The following is a 21436-nucleotide window of genomic DNA, read 5'->3' as shown; positions in this document are numbered from 1 at the left end:
CTGCTTCTAAGCCGGCTGATTACTGTCGCGCATCTTAATGATGCACGACACAGCCGACCCGGAAGCAGCTGCTGCAGGGGTCAGCGCCGGCCGGATGCTGCACCGCGGGAGGATTCAGCACCACGGAGAGCGGGAGCGGGCACAGGTGAGTTGATTGCTAAGTGCAATCACGGGCCACGGAGAACGGAGCCCGGATTGCACTTAGACAACCCACGTGTGCCGAGATTCACGGCACACAGAGGGACATGTGCGTGTTTTACATGCCAGTGAAAAACATCTGTGTTTTTTACTGACGTGTGAAACGGGCCTTAGTGAGCTGAAAATCTGTGATTTTACTAGTGAATTGTGAGTAGTTCATCAGATTTGAATGAAAAGAAGCATTTTTCTATAATAACATACATTTGAAAGTTTCTTATCTTCAATTAAATCATATTAAAACAACGGTTTGTCATTTTCTAGGTTGCTAGCTGTAGTTTTGATAAAATCACATGTCTAATCACATGACGATTATCACTAGAGTACTAGTGAACCTCCTGCCATATAGTCCTCCATAATCATAAGCTCTGTATAACCCTGCCCCCAACACTCATCGGTAGTTTTCTGCCTATGCATAGTTTGCACAGAAAGCTGCAAATCAATGGTATGAGCGGTGTTTTACAGAGCTCAGCATTCAGATAGCTGCTTGATCTGCAGGTGATAAAACAGGAATTTTATTGAAAACACAACCTACAGCTTAGTAAGTTACACTTTGCTTGAATCAGCATCTCTGCCTCTGGATTGCTCTCAGATGGCTTAGCAAAAACCTGGTGACAGATTCCCTTTAAAGAAGTTTTCAGCACAAAAATTGCAATCCTTCCCCTTTACATGATGGAACAACGACTCCAACTAAAAGATATTTGGCTAGGTTAACTGTTTACTGCCGAACGTAAACTGCATAAAACAATAGTACAGTTGAATAGAAGAAACTTTTGATAAATCCTTTATTAGATAAAAATGCTTATTTCTACACTTATGGGCCACTTTTTCCCATTTCTCCAGCGCTCCCCATCTACTCTGACTAACCATTTTGGTCGAAGCAAGACCGACTGCTAGCATAGTGAGGTGTCACGTTGCACCTTCTAGTATTCTTTATAGTCAGGGGAGGGGGCAAAGGATCAGGATCACTCAGCACAGTGAGAAAACAGGTGAACACAGGCAAACTGAGCTGCAGCTTCTATAGCACATTTATTTTCTTTCAGTGCTGGTTTCACAGCCACACAACTCAGTACTCAGAATCCCTCTTTGTTTCTATACTATGTATGGGAGACATTATAGCAGTTCGTTTCCACCCACCAGCCCAGAGATAACTGAAACTGAGAGAAAGAGTTTGCAAAAGAGAAAACCTTATAACATATACCATATACAAGTCATATAATAGCCAGATATGGTGTTACTCCTCATGTATACACAACTGCTGATTCTGAAAAGCTGCCTGAAATTAAAGGTATGGTTTGGGATCAGGAATCATCTTATATGTCAAGAAATGCTATGCAAATGTCTGGGATCTTCTAGTGCAGACCTGGGCAAGGGGCGGCCCGCGGGCCACATCCGGCCCGTCTACTCTCTGTGACCGGCCCGCCTGGCTCAGGGCGTCCTTGCTGGCCGGTCACTGATGAGAGCAATCTGACCTGTTGTCCGGAGCTCCAGGCTCCGGTAGGCGCGTGGTCAGATTGCCCTCATCAGTGCCCGGGGGGGCTCACTCGGCCTCGTCAGTTCTGGTGCCCCTTGGCCGGGGCCCACTCGTCTTAGTTCTGCTGCCCCCGGGCCGAGTTCCGGGGACCGCAGTCCTCGGCAGGAATCTGCGGCGCCGTCCCTTTAAGGAGCAAAGACTTCCTAGTTGAACTTAATCTGTGGGCGGAGCTACCGGCCGGCGTCCTGCTCATCCCACAGATGAGAGTTGCAGTCCCTGCCAGCGACCCCCAGCACAGTGCTTCTTTCCGGCTCTGTGTGGGCCCCCTCTCCACCGTGACCTGAGCGATATGTGCCCTCCCCACCCCCCGATTTATGGGCCCTGGTGAGCTGTATGGGCTCTTCTCCCCCCTAGGTGTATTCCCTGCAAACCCCCCCCCTCCCCCCGGTGCCGCGTGTGTGTCTGTCTGTATGTATATATGTAGCAGAGCTATGTGTGTATGTATTTATATATGTAGCAGAGCTATGTGTGTATGTATGTAGCAGAGCTATGTGTGTATGTATGTAGCAGAGCTATGTGTGTGTGTATGTATGTAGCAGAGCTATGTGTGTATGTAGCAGAGCAATGTGTATGTATGTATATATGTAGCAGAGCTATGTGTGTCTGTATGTAGCAGAGCTATGTGTGTCTGTATGTAGCAGAGCTATGTGTGTCTGTATGTACCAGAGCTATGTGTGTATGTAGCAGTGCTATGTGTGTATGTATGTAGCAGAGCTATGTGTGTCTGTATGTAGCAGAGCTATGTGTGTCTGTATGTAGCAGAGCTATGTGTGTATGTATGTAGCAGAGCTATGTGTGTCTGTATGTAGCAGAGCTATGTGTGTCTGTATGTAGCAGAGCTATGTATGTAGCAGAGCTATGTGTGTGTGTATGTAGCAGAGCTATGTATGTAGCAGAGCTATGTGTGTATGTATGTAGCAGAGCTATGTATGTAGCAGAGCTATGTGTGTATGTATGTAGCAGAGCTATGTATGTAGCAGAGCTATGTGTGTATGTATGTAGCAGAACTATGTGTGTATGTATGTAGCAGAGCTGTGTGTGTATGTATGTAGCAGAGCTATGTGTGTATGTATGTAGCAGAGCTATGTGTGTCTGTAGCAGAGCTATGTGTGTCTGTAGCAGAGCTATGTGTGTCTGTAGCAGAGCTATGTGTGTCTGTAGCAGAGCTATGTGTGTCTGTATGTATGCAGCAGAGCTGTGTGTCTGTAGGCATGTATAATGTGTATCTATGTATGTCAGTGTATATGGCTGTATAGATGTGTCCGTTCTATATGTATTTTTGTGAGTTTGTCTTTAAATATGTATGTGTACGTATGTGTGTCTGCGTGTTGATGGGGACACACATACGTCTACAGGTGTATATAGGGGTGTAGTATAATACAGGTGTATATAGGGGTGTAGTATATTACAGGTGTATATAAGGGTGTAGTGGTGTAGTATATTACAGGTGTATATGTGGTGTAGTATATTACAGGTGTGGTGTAGTATAATACAGGTGTTTATAGGGGTTTAGTGGTGTAGTATAATACAGGTGTAGTATATAGGGGTATAGTGATGTAGTATAATACAAGTGTAGTATAAAGGGGTGTAGTGATGTAGTATAATACAAGTGTTGTATATAGGGGTGTAGTGATGTAGTATAATACAAGTGTAGTATATAGGGGTGTAGTGATGTAGTATAATACAAGTGTAGTATATAGGGGTGTAGTGATGTAGTATAATACAAGTGTAGTATATAGGGGTGTAGTGATGTAGGTTATCACAGGTGTAGCATATAGTGATGTGCTGCAGTTTATTACAGGTGTAGTATATAGTGATGTAGCATATTACAGGTGTATATAGGGGTGTAGTATATTACAGGTGTATATAGGGGTGTAGTGATGTAATATATAGTGGTATAGTATATAGAGGTGTAGTTTTATTACAGGTGTAGTATATACTGATGTATATTACAGGTGTAGTATGTGGCGGGTGTAGTGATGTAGTATATGGGGATTGTGTGTGTATGTATACATTGTGTGTATGTGTATATATATTATACACGCACAGTATATATGCGTGTTTGTGTGTATATATATATATATATATATATATATATATATATATATATAATGTGTGTAGAACCGAGTTAATTATATTAGTCCGGCCCTCTAAAACCATCCCAATTTCTCATGCGGCCCCATGGGAAAATTAATTGCCCACCCCTGTTCTAGTGGCTGGACCTCTTGTTGGACAAAAAGTCTGGAATGTGATGTTAATCTGACTTTACAAATAGTGGTCTACATTTAAAAAATCAAGGCAAAGAAGTCTGTAGCTTCTAATTGCAAGTAAATATTAATAAGCCACACGGCATGATAACCGGAGCGAGTGGAATGCGATGTTTTATCGCATTCCACTCGGACCAATATTACCCTATGTGCCAGCACCCATGAGCGATTATTTTCTCAGCCCTAATCGGACCGAGACAACAATCGCATCATGCTGCGATTGTAAAGCGATTCTGTTTCTCTCGCACCCATTCAAGTCTATGGGGTGAGAAAAAAATCGCACTGTACCGGTGTACCGCAAGTGCAGGGCGAGAATGGCAATAGCCGACTACGGAGGAGAGAGGGAGATAAATCCCCCCTTCCTCCGCAGCAGCGGCCCGTCCCTCCTCAGCGCTGGTCCGCCCCTCACAGCTGATGTCCGATCGCATGATCGGACCTCAGTCGCAGTGACACTCGGCTCCTGCTGTACTGCCAGTGTGAGCAGAGTGTCATGCGAGGACCGCAGTAGATCTCCGTGTGGTCCCGGCTTAACATGTACTGTATATTTATTCTTAAAAAGTAATTCTAGGGATCTGCTGTAATTTGGAAAAGTTGGTGTGTCTTACCCAAGTTATACCTTATTTATTACATTTTGATACACTTGTCAAAGGTTTTCACTCAATCATCAGGACCAGTCTACTGTTACCCTACCTGTAGCTGAAATGGGACTGCTCTTCTGCTTTGTTGAGTACCATACTTATTAGTCTCCCATCAATTTTCCCTGCTTTGTTTTGAAGAGTGAAGAATGAAGACTGAACACTGACCTTTTCTGGATGTGTTCTCCTTAAAACAATACTTCAGAATTTTTTTTTTTCGGCACTGGAGTGTCGCTTTTAATGCAGGTCCTCTGCTCCCTTTCATGTACTTGCCTTCCGGTAGCTTCATCCTTTTTTAGCACCACTCCAGTCCTGCAGCTCCATCTTGTGCCTGTAATTTCAGACTGCCCCAGAAGTCAGACCTTACATCTCAAGGTATCAATGCAAGTCTATGAGAGCAAGAACAAAGCTCTCATAGAGTTATATTGATTTGTGACCTCTGGTGTTCTCCAGCAAACAATGAAGCTGCCGGTAGGTTACAAATCGCAAGACACCAACCTAAATGCTACTGGAAAAAGATGAAGATGGTGGCAGGTCAGTATAAGACAGAAGGCAGGGGACTTACATTTAAAGCACCCCTATAACAGTGAAATAAAAAAATAAAATGCTGGAGTGGTGCTTTAACAAATGATCAGCTATCGGGAGCTATGAGGGGAGCTATCAGTTGTGGTCAGAATTCTGCTGCTTTGATATACTAGAGTTTAGTTTAATGTGACTACAACCCTGTGCACTTTGTACCCCGTTTAGAGCTGTGCCCAGTTTTACTTGGGAGGCACAAGACAGGTCTATCAGAGTCTTGTAGAAGTTCTCTATCATTTCAGTTTTACTTATTATTTTACAGCTTTCTATTTTAATACATGGACACCTCTTTTGGAATTGTTAAACAGTCACTGACACTTTCTATATTTTATTATTTCACTTTAAGTAAAATTTCTGCTGGAAAACCTATAGAAGTGGAAGTATGTGGAATAGAATATATGAATGATGAGCCCGCAATGGTTGACGTCCTGTATGCCAAAGTCCAGATGAAGGATGGATCAGAAAGGTTGGTCATTATCCAGGGTTTCTTAAACCTTTACTACCTAATCTCTTTCACATTATGCCCTGATTGAAATTGCAACCAGGAGAATCTGTGAATATAGCTCTGGGCTGTAACATGGTGTACTTAATCAGTGCATGATATGTAACATAATGTACATAAGAAACTTGCTCAACTTTATATATTATTACCTTTTCATTTTGTACTGCGCTTTGCAGAATTTCTCCCAAATGTCTATGGAAATAAAGGCATGCTGGATCCTGAATTGTTTATCTCCACAATTTCTATATATTTATTTGGTAATTATTTTGTCGTAGAAAAATGTTAAAAATTAAAATGACAAATAGATTGTGGTTCCTTGGATTTGCAATACATTAGTTTTATTTTAATGAAGACGTAATGTCTAGATATGAGATGGTCCGTTTCAAAATTAGTGTCCCAAACTACTTTGAATCAATATATATATTATTATTATTTATTATTATTATAGCGCCTTTTATTCCATGGCGCTTTACAAGTGAAAGAGGGTATACGTACAACAATCATTAACAGTACAAAACAGGCTGGTATAGGAGGAGAGAGGACCCTGCCCGCGAGGGCTCACAGTCTACAGCGGATGGGTGATGGTACAATAGGTGAGGACAGAGCTGGTTGCACAGTGGTCTACTGGACTGAGGGCTATTGTAGGTTGTAGGCTTGTTGGAAGAGGTGGCTCTTGAGGTTCCTCTTGAAGCTTTCCACGGTAGGGGAGAGTCTGATATGCTGAGGTAGAGCGTTCCAGAGTATGGGGGAGGCATGGGAGAAATCTTGTACGCGATTGTGGGAAGAGGAGATAAGAGAGGAGTAGAGAAGGAGATCTTGTGAGGATCTGAGAATATATATATATATATATATATATATATAGATAGATAGATAGATAGATATATAGATATAGATAGATATATATATATATAAGAAAAGTTGCAACTTTTGTTTAAAGCTGTTAAACATCCTTGCTCCCACTTCTAAGAAAATAAAGCCACTCTTCAGAATCATTATATATAATTTAATACGGTATATAACTTATTGATGAATGGATACAGTGTATCATAGTAGTGGTTTACTGTTCTAGATACAGATTTTAATGCACTTTACTAGATTTGCACTTTTTTTCTAGTTTTTGGGGCTTAAATTGTTTCATAAATGGGTGACAATATTTACTACAGTATAAAATAAGGTTTGTTTGCATGTTTCATTCTTATTGACTGCCTCTTATTTTTAATATCATTGTTCCACATTTACTACTTTAAATTTTAACCTCCAGCTAAGAAGGGAATATACATGATAAAACCTGCTTTGAAGTTGAAGGATTTCTTACTCTTTGGTGTTAGAAATGTTACCATAGTTTTGCTTGTATCGTAAATATTACATATCTATTTGTATTAAAAGAAGTCTGTAGTCAGGTTTTTGCTATATTATCTGGAGACAGCATGCCGTAAGGGTTAAAACGCAGATTTCAGTGATGCTGCTCTTATCAAGGTCCACGCTGTTATTTATTTAACTTCCTCTCAGTACCTTATACGAATGTGTTTTAGTTTTTTCACTCTGGCTTTTTGTATCTTCGTGCACACATTCCTTTCCCCTTGTTGGCAGTGTGTTGTGGCCTTCCCCACTGGTCCTTAAGAAGGTACGAGATACCCCTCGACAGTCTTTTATAGAGTCAGCTCTGAGGTGGTTTTTTGAGTTGTGCGGCTAGCGTCTTTCTAGTCTGTATGGGGACCAGTTGGGTATGGGTGCAGTGTCTCCCTTTATTAGGTCTTCCCTTTTTGTGTTACCAATGTGAGAGTGTTTATGTTCATAACGGGAGGGAGAAGCTCTGCGTCACTGATGTGTGTAGGTGCTCGGAGGTAAAATACAGCAAAAAACAAGGAATAACCCCGGCACACTACTATTCCCAAAGAATAAGAGTCAAATGGCTTTTCATATGCAAATTTTTCTTTATTGATCAAAAATTGAATCAGTAGAGTGTGTAATATGATTCGTCCGAACAAGTCGACGTTTCGGCCTTAAGCCTTCGTCAGACCGGACATTATCTGAACATAATAACAAAAAACATGATCAATATCATATATACAAAGTCTGATCATATGAGGTACAACAACCAACAGTATGGGAATATGACAAAGAAATAACAAAGAGGTAGAGATCCGGCGCATCATGTTGTAAAAGAAATCATCACAGTATAAAGATATTAATACCCTCAATGGTATACACAAAGAAATAGAAGGCATGGGCATCTTTACACAAGTATAAGGACTTGAAAACAGTGTGTAAGGCACTGGCGTGATAGTGATGAAGTAATTGGCGACACCGACCAAGCTGGAAGGAAAGTAAGAAAATTAGGTCTAGTAAGAAAAAGGTAAGAAAGTGAAAAAAAGCCAAAATCATAGTCACAATAATAATCCCAGGGAGTCTAAGATGCCACTCACCATAATAATATGCTAGTATAGAATCATATAAGGTACACTCGGCACAAGTCAGACATCAGAACGGGTAATTCCTTGTTGCCCATACCAGACCATTTCCTTTCAGCAGGGCATCAAATTCCCCAACTCAAATTTCAGGTTATTGATCATGTTGATGTCATGTGCAGGGGAGGTAATAGGGTCAAATGCCTTCTTGATAGAGAGGCTAGGTGGATACATATCCTGGGAACACTAGAACCGTACGGGCTGAACCGTAAATATGAAAATATACACTGATATCTTCTGGTTAACAGTTAGATCCGAATATTTAAGCTGATTATTACTTATGACGCATTAATTCATGTATGTATCTGATGATCCCTAATCACTCTCTATTGTGATATAATCTACATTATGTCAGAGATACATTATCAATGAACTCAGTAACCCCACCTCAGGTGAAGTCAGAGTTTAATTACGTCATTAGAGGTCAAGTGACCTGCGGTTATAACCTCCAGCTGTGCCCGCAAGTTACCTGAGTGACATCACAGGTGATCGTTGTGGCTCAGATTACTTTTAATAAGGGGCAGGAGAATAAACCGCTGCCATACGCCTCCATGTCCAGCATGTTGAAATCTCAAATGCCTGAACCTTCTGTCACCTAACATGTCTATTTTAGACAAAACTAAACAGAAATGCTAAATAAATCAGTGCAAAGAAACTTTGTATCTTATTGTGGTGTTCATAACAACTAGATTTAATATGTTGGGGCTTTTTTTCGTTTGTTTTTTTTTTTTGTTTTTTACTAAATTTAGTCATCAAAAGCATTTCTTGATGACCAAGTCTAATTTTATGTGTATTTTTTTTATATACCGAGGAGTTATCATATTGTAGAAATTTGTCTAGGGATCCAGCTAAATGCAGCTTTGTTCAGACTCTGTGACAGACTCTGTACAGAAGAGCACTGTCAGTAGTTTAATATGTGGCTCTCTATGGGATGGGTGCTCACATTGAATTAGGCTGTTAATAAAACCGGTATTGGATAAAGGAGCATCTATATTGGAGTCTCAGACAGCAGAAATTTCATCCGACCACCTTTGACTTCACTGCTATCCTTCCAAGAAGCTGGCATGTATCTGGGCCAGACGATCAAGGAATTGAGGCGCTGTCTTACTTTTAGATAAGATTATCGTGTTCTTGGCAAATTCACAGTCTTTTCATCTTAAAGTGAAGCTTCTCCACGGTTTAAATGTGAAATTCCAATCCTTCTATGGCTAAAATCATTATCTTTCATTCATTTCAATGTCAGTAGACATTACTTATTCTTATTCTTTACAGCATTACTCATTAGAAAGAGTCAGGTTTGCTGGCCTTGATTTGAGAATGCTTTACTTATGACACAGGTCATAATGTAATATAAAGATTCATTGTAAGAGACACCCAATTTAGAAACAGTGGAGCATGTGTATAACCGTGTATAACAAAAAAATAGTATTCAAAAAATAGCTGCAATGCTATACGTCCACAATTTCAAACATTTATTGAAGTATAGAGGAACAAGACAAGATGGACTACTTCAATACATCACGTCTTCAGTGGTGCTAAGCTTATAAATACTGTATATTTGTAATCATCAACATAAAAAAAACAGGGAAAAAATAGGAAACGCAGCTATTACCAACAATGAAGCTACCAACGCACAAGCATTACTTTATTGCTGCAAGAATGGTCATTAGAAGAGGAACTAAACCATTACATCTCAAAATATGAGAACGTATATAAAGAATTATTGATATACAATGTAGCAGACCATGCCCAGGCCTAATATCATGGACTGCACGACTAACTAAACCCACTGAAGCCGTAATTCTATGTCCAGGAAATGGAATCACTAGAATAATAAAGGCAGAAGCATAAATGATAAAGTGGAATATAGGAAAAATCCTTATACAACAAGAAACACATGCAAACCTTTAGGCTAAGGAGCGTTGGTGAGATGGAGGAAAGACAAATATCAGATCAAACCTCGTAGGGAGATAGCGCAAACAGGTATATACAATCCTAGATAAGGAGGATGTAGAGCAACTATATATGCAAATCAACCATTTAAAATTTTGATGGGAATGATGGATAAAGACAGAGGATGGGAGAGAGAAGTAATGAGAAGTAATATTTGGGGATGCGTAATATAAATTAGATGCTCCTATTTACCATGTCCACAATCCATGAAGTCATAAAAGCCCACAATGTGTACCCATCTTGCACCAGCACACCATATGTTGATTCATTGGTGTACTGATAAATATGCATGCTCCATAATTCACAAGTGGTGAAGCATATTGTCATGATGACTATGGAATAGCAGGAAACAGGGGCTCCTAAGCTATCCCTCAAGCTAGGGGTCCTATGCTATCCCTAATCTCAGGGATACTCATGATAGTGGAGAGGCCTGAGTTTCCTTCCTGGCCCTACTCCTGACTAGTCCTGATTGGATTCTTGATCCCCACCAGAGAGGGATAGGACAGGAGTGGGATGAAACCCACTGATAGATCGACAAGGGACCAAAATTGTCTTACACAGCACACACATACAAAGGTAGAGACAATAAGAGGTTAAGGAGGAAAACCAAGAGCAGGAAGGAAGCTACAAAACAACTGGGGTAAAATCCACAACCACACCAAGCAAGACCACAACTTTCACCTGTAAGTCTGGGATACCTCATAGACCAACATAGAATAAATTATAGCTGGCATGGGTGGAAGGTTTCAACCACCATAAATAGGAGTGGAGCAGATGTGATAGGCCTCCTCAGAACATGTGATCAAAGGAGCAAGCAGACCAGCAGCGATTAACTATAACTAGCCTGCCTATGAATCCCCACACAGCAGGTCGACGCCTGAGTCTGCCTGTGTTGATCGATGACACCAGAGAAATCATCTGCCATAGTGTCAGAATCTGCAATCTGCAACGCCGCCATGATAGTTGGCAAAGTTTGTGCAAAACTTTGTGTGATACATATTAGTATCAGGAAGTATTAATACACTGTTCTGCAAACATGTGTGAATGTGCTGATATCTGAGAATGGTGCACACATAGAGCACATGTGCCAAATGCCATCCCACAACAATATGAGAGGATATAGAGAGAATATAGAGACTGGTAAATATATGCTTAAGCGCCCGTAGCTGCACATAAGCAAAATATGTAATTGGAAGTGCAATCACAATCGAGGATTATGCATAGTCCAATAAACATAAATTAGTGAAGTGAAAAGGTGAATGTAAAGACTTCATTAGTGCGTATGGAAGATGTAACAATGTAATATACAATGTTGTAAAACACCTGATTTAAAAAGATTAATAGGCTGTGAGACTATAGACAAAACATAATGACATCTGTAAAAAATCCCAGTGAGATAATACAAAATTAGATAATTAAGTTGTTAGTGAATAATAGAATAAATAGCAATATATTGTGTCTGATAAAAATAAACTAAATACAGAAAATGAGCAATTAGACAACAACTAAAAAGTATGGTATATTGTCAGAATATGACACCAAAAAGATAAGGATTCTGATGTGACAGTAACCGTAACTAAAGAAAGGGCCTGCATATATTTGTGTATGTAGCTGTGAGACCAGAGCACAACCATACAACGAAGGTTAGAGACAATGACATACAGGATGAACCAAACTAACGCTCACAGCCAGTGTAGAAGCGGTGAGCGGGATTAGTGGACCCACTGAACTAAGGTTAACCTTTAATGGGAGGGGCTTAACTAAGCGCCCATTGCGAGGCTTACACCAGGTACCACTCCCAGGGCAGTGACCGGGACTGTGGCAACTGACCCCCAGAGCAGGTGACAGACTGAGGTATAGATGAGTACAGGCAGGGTGACTGAGGCAGGCTGTACAGACAGGAGCGATGGGCACGGCAGGGATAGACAGGTATGGGAAGGCAGGTATTGGAGATGGATAAAGAGATAACAGGACAGTAGCTCAGGGACCTGATCACTAGCTAAGTAGCAGACTGATTTACTAAGTAACTGAAGGCATTATGTAGGCACCTCCCCTAATGGGAGGGTGCCTTAAATACACAGTATGTCTCAGCCAGAAGCTGAGAGGCATTTCCCGGAAATGGCACGCTGGCCCTTTAAGAAGAGGGCTGGTGTGTGCGTGCGCGCCCTAAACACACTCACAGGAGATCTGGGCTGCATGCGCAGGCCCCGGGATGGGAAGGAGGCAGCAGCACACGTGGATAGCTGGGGTAGAGCGGGGAAGGACGCGACCAGGCCAGGGTTGTGAGTAAGTCAGCGTCTCTGCAGGGATGCTAGAGCTACAGGAACAGAAAGAACTAGAACCAATATTCAGAAGAATAAGTTAGGAGGCTATAACATGATGATTCTGATGGCTGTCCGTAGATAAGGTACAAAAAGATGTATCAATCTATAACTAGAATCTGTGTGACGCTTGGACATCAGTTATCTTGTCAGCCCCCTATTACACACTGTGGGGGTCGCAACAGGTGATGGCGCAGGAGTGAACTCTGGTTGCAGCTTGTACTGGGTTAATATAAAGTAGTGTGAATGAAGCACTCCTTTGGCACAGTATGTTGCTAGAAACAAATTGCTCTTTTAAACATGTGAGGGTTGGTTAAGTCTGAAGTGTTTTAATTATGTGCAATTTGGGCCATGTTTTTGTGCCATTTGTAGCAACACGTCTGGATTAATTTCATCCTTGCAAGGGCGCCATGACCTGACAGCTAACACTTGGACCGTGTAAGCTTCCTCCGAGTTCTTGAGCGTTGGTTCATTAACAATTCTCCTTTGGCATCTACAATATTGACTGGTCTTGTTTACTAGTCACATTCAGTGATTTAATCCTACAATTTGCTGCTTGGCTGCGTAGTCTTTTGTCTTGGGTATGTTACAGTCTAATAGTAGCTCACATGTGATTCTGAACCTCTGAGCATTGTACACTTGTCACTTTGCACCTAACGGAGACTGACAGATACAGTCTTTTCTTCCTAATTATAAAATGTTGGGGAAACGGCTCTAATGAGCTGTTTCATGACAGCAAGTGAAGACAACACAAAAAAATGCCAGTATAGGGATTCTTGCAATGTGTTGTGTACTTTTATGTTTAATACATTTCTGTTTCTCAGTGAATTTTGCACCCTAGGATCCTATGTTTTCAAATATATTGGGTCCCTAGTTTTCCATTTCAATGGCGCCATGGTCGACAAAATGCCTTAATGCTCCATTAAAATATTTAGGACTGACAGATATGGGCAGGGTTACCAAAAGGCTATCTCCACTGTCACATGGACTTTGAATGGAGCAGCAGTGTGCATGCTTTGTGGGTTGTTGCATAGTACCAGCCTGTTCTGCCCGATGATATCCTATGCCGCCTTAGGCGGTGACTCTCCTGCTATCTTTTGACTTCACGTCACCAAAACAGAGCTTCCTCTTTTTCTTTCATCTGTTAATGTGACATCACTATCAACTTCATGTTGATTGACAGCCGGCTCCCCATAGTTAGGCAGCATTGAGCTAGCTGTCAATCAGCATGGCATCGGAAGTGATGCTCCATCAACAGAGTAGAGCGGAATAGAAGACGTTGCACTATCCATGTGACAGCGGAAGAATGTGACTAGTGATGGGTGAACCCGAACTGTAAAGTTCAGAGTCCATACCAAACACATAGTGTTCGTGCACACGATCCCGAACACAAGGTTTCTGGGAAGATCGTGTTCCAGTTCAGGTCCAGGGGCTGTTAAAAGGAAGCACATTAGTAATAAACATTTTGATTATACCTACCGCTCCCACGGCGCGTCCTGCAGACTCTGTCTCCCAGCTGCTTCTGCGTCTGATCATTAACTTCCGGTGGTATTCACTGCACTGCTTGTCACTTGGTAGTTTTCGGCTTTTTTCGGCCGTGTTCACAATGACGTCAGATGTCACCTGAGTCCATAAGCCATGGAACTTTGACTGACACTAAAGGCCCCGTCACACACAGAGATAAATCTTTGGCAGATCTGTGGTTGCAGTGAAATCATGGACATATTGTTCTATTTGTACACAGCCACAAACCTGGCACTGATTGTCCACAATTTCACTGCAACCACAGATCTGCTGCAGATTTATCTCTGTGTGTGACAGGGCCTTAAGTCTCGCATCGGTATCACCTGTCACGGTGCACACTCTGCTGACAGGAGCGGGTCGGTTGCATGTATTTCCATGCAGCTGAGGCGCTCCTGTCAGGAGATTAGCGCTGTGCTGGGTGATACTGATGCGAGGCTCATAGTTACTTAGGTTGAAAAAAGACCTAGGTCCATCTAGTTCAACCTTCCTCCACCAGTTCTACATTTGGTCACTAAGTCATTTATAACCAACAATGTTTTGTGTACTGAGGAAATCATCCAGCCCTTTTTTAAAAGTTGTTAGTGTCAGCCATTACTACCTCTTGTGGTAGGGCATTCCACAGTCTGACTGCTCTAACTGTAAAGAACCCTTTCCTACTTAGCTGTCGGAATCGCTTTTCTTCCACTCGCAGGAGTCATACACAAGCCTCAGCTGTGCACTTGGGTGAAGGCTATGACCGCTTTCAGCTGAGTCTGTGTGAGCAGACCTGTGTTTGTCTTCTCGCAGAGATGTAGCAGAGCTGAAGATGCTCTCCCGCCTTTGGACTACGTCGGAGGGTTTTTTGGGGGTAATAAAGATGGAGTCCTAAAGGTCTTCTGTTTATTTTCTAATAAAATATTTTTTTTTCTCTGTTGTTTTATTTTACTGTTAATATAACAGAGAATCACAGACGCTTTTACAAAGTGGGCGTCTTTGGTTGGATGCTGGAGTAACCTGAAACCAGCCCATACACTCTAGCATCTAGAATATATGGGCAGATTCCAGGTTACTCCAGCAGTTAATCACAAATGCCCATTCTGTGTGACAGCGTCTGTGATTGGTTCTTGGGTCCCTCACACATATAGTAGTCTAACAATAAATTAATTAAAAAAATGATGTAACGCTCCACGGTATTTTTGATTCACAGCGAAGATAAAGCGGACAGCTACGGGCTGCCACCCCCATCTGCTTGGCTTTACCTTGGCTGGAAATCAAAATACAGGGAAGCCCATATATATTTTTTTTAACTATTTAAAAAAATAATTAAAAAAAAAAAGTGTGGGCTCCCGTCGTATTTTGATCGCTAGTCAGATAAAACCAGGCAGCTGGAGGCTGAGAATCTCCGCAGCCGCCCCTGGAAATGGTGCATTGTTTCTTAGCCTGAAATTCATGGTGTCACGCCAAATTAGACAAAGCCACCATGAATTTCTAGTAAACCGTAAAAAGAAAAGCACAACACATAGAATTTTTTTTTTATTAGAAATAAAACAAGAAAAACATTTAGAGACTCCATGTTTATTATAAAAAAAAATCCTTAGTCCGACGTAGTCCACAGGTAGAGCGATTTCAGCTCTGCTTCATCGCTCTGTACAGACAAACGTCTATACAGAGAGAGAAGCAGGCTGACACTGAGGGTATGATTCCACTTGCGTATGACTCCTGCGAGTCTCGCATCGGTATCACCAGGCACGGCGCACACTCTCCTGACAGGAGCGCCTCAGCTGCATGGAAATACATGCAGCCAACCCACTCCTGTAAGGAGAGTGTGCGCCGTGCCTGGTGATACTGATGCGAGATTCGCACAGTGACAGTCAGAGTTCAATCGAGTCCATGGCTCATGGACTCGGGTGAACCCTGACGTCACCGCGAACTCGGCTGAAAACAGCCGAAGACTGCCGAGTGATGAGCAATGCAGTGAATACCCCCGGAAGTTAATGATCGGACCCGGAAGCAGAAGCAGCCGCAAGACAGAGTCTGCAGGGCACGTTGTGGGAGTGGTAAGTAACATTACTTAACATTATTATTTTTGCAAATATAAAGATGCAGAATATTTTGGTATACCTATTTTCTGATATTTAGAGGAAACTTGGCAACAATTCAAATTACTAAAACCTGTCTAAACACTATTGTGAATTATAAACCGTTACAGAAATTGTACTATAAAATTTGGTCCTCATTCAGCGACAACTGTTTTTCACTTGTATCTTGTCCTCCTGCATCAGATCAGCTCTTACAATTGTCCAACAGTAATCTGCCAGCATTCATGGATTCTATTTTCCTTGTTATCTTTTCTCCATAGCCACAATATCTTGATGAAATTTCACTGTTCTCATCTCTTACTGCTGCAGTGTGGTGGGAAAAAGTCTGTATGTAAATGTAAGAAATAAATCTTTAAAGGGAATCTGTCACCAGGTTATTGCCACCCCATCTGAGAGCATCATAATGTAGAGAAAGAGACCCTGATTCCGGCGATTTGTCACTTACTGAGCTGTTTGCTGTCATTTTGATAAAATCAGTGTTTTCTCTGCTGCAGATCTAGCAGTTATACAGAGCTCATGGATATGCTGGACTACCTGGCAGCATACCAAGTAGTCCTCTAATGATAATCTACTGCTGATTAACTAGTGATTTTATCAAAACTACACTAAGCAGCAAAGTAAGTGACACATCGTTGGAATCTACATTATGCTGCTGTCATATTAGGTGGCAAAACCTGGTGACAGATTCCCTTTAACCCCTTCACCCCAGGCAGTGTCATTTTATGACGTTATAACTCTGGAACGCTTCAACGTATCCTGGTAATTCTGAGATTGTTTTTTCTTGACATATTGTACTTCATAATAGTTGTAAATTTAGGCCGTTATTTTTTGGGTTTATTTGTAAAAATATCGGAAATTTGGAGAAAATGTTGAAAATTTTGCAAGTTTCAAACTTTGAAATTTTCTGCCCATAAATCCGAGAGCTATGTCACACAAAATAGTTAATAAATAACATTTCCCACATGTCTACTTTACATCAGCACAATTTTTGAAACATAATTATTTTTTTTGTTAGGAAGTTAGAAGGGTTCAAAGTTCATCAGCAATTTCCCATTTTTCCAACGAAATTTACAAAACCATTTTTTTAGGGACCACATCCCATTTGAAGTGACTTTGTGAGTCCTACGTGACAGAAAATACCCAAAAGCGACACCATTCTAAAAACTGCACCCCTCACACTGCTTAAAACCACATCCAAGAAGTTTATTAACCCTTTAGGTGCTTTACATGAACCAAAGCAATGTGGATGGAAAAAATGAAAATGTGACTTTTTTACACAAAAATGTTACCTTAGCCATAAAATTTAGCATTTTCAAAAGAGTATCAGGATAAAATGGACCATAATATTTATTGTACAATTTCTCCTGAGTATGCAGATATCTCATGTGGTGGAAATCAATTGTTTGGGCAAATGGCAGGGCTCAGAAGGGAGGGAGTGCCATTTGAATTTTTGAAAGCAAAATTAGCTGAAATCATTAGCGGATGCCATGCGTGTTTGGAGACCCCTGAGGTGTCTAAACAATGGAACTCCCCCATAAGTGACCCCATTTTGGAGACTAGACCCCTCAATAAATTTATCTAGATGTTTTGTGAGCACCTTGAACCCCTGGGGGCTTCACAGAAGTTTATAACATTGAGTTCTGAAAATGAAAAAAAATTTTTTACCACAAAATTGTTACTTCAACCAGTTAGCTTTTTTTTCACAAGGGTATGAGGAAAAATTGTACCATAAAGTTTATTGTGCAATTTTTCCTAAGTGCGCAGATACCTCATATGTGGTGGAAATCAACTGTTTGGGAGCACAGCGGTGCTCAAAAGGGAAGGAGGCTATTTACATTTTTGAAAGCAAAATTAGTTGGAATTATTAGCGGATGCCAAGTCACGTTTGGAGACCACTTGAGGTGCCTAAACAGTTGAGCTCCCAACACAAGTAACCCCATTTTGGAAACTAGACTTGTCAAGGAATTTATCTAGATGGTTGGGGAGTACCTGAAACCCCCGGGGGCTTCACAGATGTTTAGAGTGTTGAGCTGTGAAAATGAAAAAATACATTTTTAACCTCAAAAATGTTGCGTTAATGCCAAATTTTTCAAGTTCACTAAGGTAATAGGAGATAATGAACCATACAATTTGTTGTTTCTCCTGAGTATGGCAGTACCCCATATGGGGTCAAAAACTACTTTTGAGGTGCAGTACAAAGGGAAAAAGTGAAGGAGCTCCATATTGGAGTGCAGATTTAGTTGGAATTGTGTGGGGGTGCAGAAACCCCGCAAAAGTGACCCTATTTCACAAGCTGCACCCCTTAATGAATTCATCCAGTGGCGCAGTGAGCATATTGACACTACAGATGTGTCATAAAATTTTATACTATTATTGGCTGTGAACAAAAAATAATTACATTTTTACCAATAAAATGTTGTTTTAACCCCAGATTTCCAATTTTCACAAGGGAAATGGTTAAAAAAGGCCTCATAATACGTTACACAATTTTTCCTGAACTTGGCAATACCCCACATGTGACTGTAGAGTACTTTGGCTGCACTACAGGGCTCAAGAGGGAAGGAGCGCTGTTTGATTTTTGAAGCAAAGAGTTCCTAGAATAGTTTGCAGACTCAATTTGTAGAGCCCCTAAGTGCCAGAACAGAACAAATGCCCCTCAAGTGACCACATTTTGGAATTTACACCCCTCTAGGAATTCATCTACAGTGTGTCCACCCATATCCTGTCCACCGCCATTAATTTTAGAAAGGCGGCAGCTATAGGCATAGAAGTGGTGTCTAGGTATAGTAAAGTAGCCATGCGCTATGCAATGAAACCACCTATAGTGCCACCTGGTGGAAAACAACGGAGTTAGCATTTTTATCTCGAAACGGAACGAGATAGAGAAAAAAAGTCAATTACAAAGTTGTAGGGCATCATCAATTCAATACGAATCGACACCTTGCATACAGAAATGCTATGATTAGAACGTGTAAAACTCACAAGGCTGCTGACGTGAAGCGGTACCTCATGGAGACTTTCCTACAAGACATTGGGTATGGTGGCTGCGTGGAGTGGCCTCCACGCTCACCTGACCCTGACCCCATTGGACTTCTTTCTGTGAGATCACATCAAACAGCAGGTGTATGCGACCCCTCCACCAACATTGCAGGACCTACGACAACATATTGCAGATGCTTGTGCAAACATGTCACCTACCATATTGCACAACGTGCAGCAAGATACAGTATGCTGTCCAGAGTTCAGATGTGCTTTGTGGCTGACGGTGGCCACTTTGAGCATCAAAGTTAAATGAGCACCATATGCGTGACCAGCATTCAATGTTTTGGGGGGTCATGGGTTTCATATCATAGCATTTCTGTATGCAAGGTGTCGATTCGTATTGAATTGATGATGCCCTACAATGTTTAATTTACTTTTTTTCTCTATCTCGTTCCGTTTTTTAGATAAAAATGCTAACTCCGTTGTTTTCCACCAGGTGGTGCTATAGGTGGTTTCATTGCGTAGCGCATGGCTACTTTACTATACCTAGACACAACTTCTATTCCTATAGCTGCCACCGTTCTCAGGTTAATGGCGGTGGACAGGATATGGGTGGACACACTATATAGGTGTAGTGACTATTTAGTCTCTGGAAAACATCCATAGTGTCAAACACATTGAATGTTGCAGAATTAAAAATTGCAAATAAGTCCTTATTGTGCCCAGTACATTTTAGTGTCTGTACATTGTGCCCAGCTCGTGCTTCTGTAAACGTTGCTCTCCATACGTTTAAGTGGGCTCTCCTCACTACTACAATGCCAGACATGTGGATGTTAATTGTGGTTTAGACACATTATGGGCTCAGGAGAGAGACCCATTTGGATTTGGAAGCACAGATTTTGCTGGATTTCTTTTTTTGAAGTAGGGAGCCATAGCGCTTTTCGAACGCCTTGTGCTACCAGTAATGTGGAAACCCCCTATATTTCTGTTAACCGATGATGGACCTTGTGCAGACTTGTGTTTTTGTGAGTTGAGTTGAATGTTATTTGGTGACGATTTTGGTACAGAATATTTTGGATCAGTTCACATTTATGTTGTGCTTTATGCTGAGTGCTTGCTTTGGGGTTTTCATCTACATCTCTGAAATACATAATTTAGCCTAAAAAGAGGCGTAAAAAGATGGACACCGTCGGTCCACAGGCCGTTGAGAACTTTGTGTGTATCACACTCTGCGTTCTGGAAACAGCGTGTCTTAACCTGCAGAGACACAAGTGCTCTCCGCAGTATACCGCAGCTACCCGTACCCACTATCCCTGTTTGGGGCGCTGTGGAATTTCACTCTCTTTTCCCAGCTGAGGACACTTGTGTCTCCACAGCATAAATTGACATGCTGCATGTAGGAAGACGCACCGCATGTCAGTTTACGCTGCGGAGAAAAGAAGCACAATGGGCATGGGATTTCTATAAATCCATCCACTGTGTTTGTACTGCACAACGCAGTGGTTTGGACGCAGCGAAAACACACTGCGTCCAATACGCTGCATCCAAAATGCTGCTATTGCTGTTTGTGGGCATGTACTCTTACACATAATCTCGATGCAAGCGCTCAGCGTAGAGAGCTAGATAAATATGAGGTGCGCCGTACTGTGATCTTTTACAGGCAGAATGAACAAACCAATAGCAGGTGAAGAATTGGCTTTATTTATTTATTTTATGCTGTTTTTTGACTGCTTATTCCTCAGGTCAGTACAATTACATAGATTCCAGAGTTACTGTATATAGTTATTTTAGGTTTGCCGGCTATCACACTAAAAACGGTTTTACAAAATAAAGGTTCTTTGACTCACCGAATTTTGAAGGCTATAGTATTTTTATCTTCTGCCGACAGAGTGATGTAAGGGATTGTTTTTTGCAGGATGAGTTGGAGTTTTATTGCTTCCATTATTAGCTACATAATTTGTGATCGCTATCTATTCCGCACTTTGTTAGGCAGAATCAAAAAGAAACCGCATCTCAAGACAGGGTTTTTTTTTTCCTTTTTTTTTTACACAATTCATCATGCCGTAAAAGTGATCAGACAGTTTTATTCTTCGGGTCAGTATAATTACAGCGATGCCACATTTCTATAGTTTTTTTTTCTGTTTTGCCACCTGTACACTATAAAAACTATGTTACAGAAAAAAACAAACCTGTTTCTGCACTGCTGTATTCTGAGAGCTGTAACTTTTTTATTTTTATGCTGATGTAGCTCTATGGTGGCTTGTTTTTTGCGAGAAAAGATGATTTTTTCAGTAGTACCATTTTTATTTATATATGACTTTTTAATCGAGTTTTATTCCAATTTTTTGTCAGGTATATGATAAGTTTTTGCAACTTTCTTTTTTTTTTTCCTCAGTGT

The 21436-nt window shown here is 41.2% G+C and overlaps 1 protein-coding gene across 2 annotated transcripts in view; it reads left to right on the top strand.

Moving 5' to 3' along the window:
• The window catches only part of ASCC1 (activating signal cointegrator 1 complex subunit 1), a 426175-nt gene that overhangs the window by 141561 nt on the left and 263178 nt on the right, over window positions 1-21436 (top strand). For both annotated transcript variants that reach the window (XM_075348934.1, XM_075348933.1), the window contains one exon: window positions 5557-5676. In XM_075348934.1, the coding sequence (XP_075205049.1) occupies window positions 5557-5676 (120 nt within the window). The remainder of the gene's footprint in view (window positions 1-5556; window positions 5677-21436) is intronic.

The sequence above is a fragment of the Anomaloglossus baeobatrachus genome, chromosome 5 (genome assembly GCF_048569485.1).
Source record: "Anomaloglossus baeobatrachus isolate aAnoBae1 chromosome 5, aAnoBae1.hap1, whole genome shotgun sequence".
NCBI lineage: Eukaryota > Metazoa > Chordata > Amphibia > Anura > Aromobatidae > Anomaloglossus > Anomaloglossus baeobatrachus.
The sequence above is the reverse complement of the archived record's forward strand: the minus strand, read 5'-3'. Positions and strand labels throughout refer to the sequence as shown.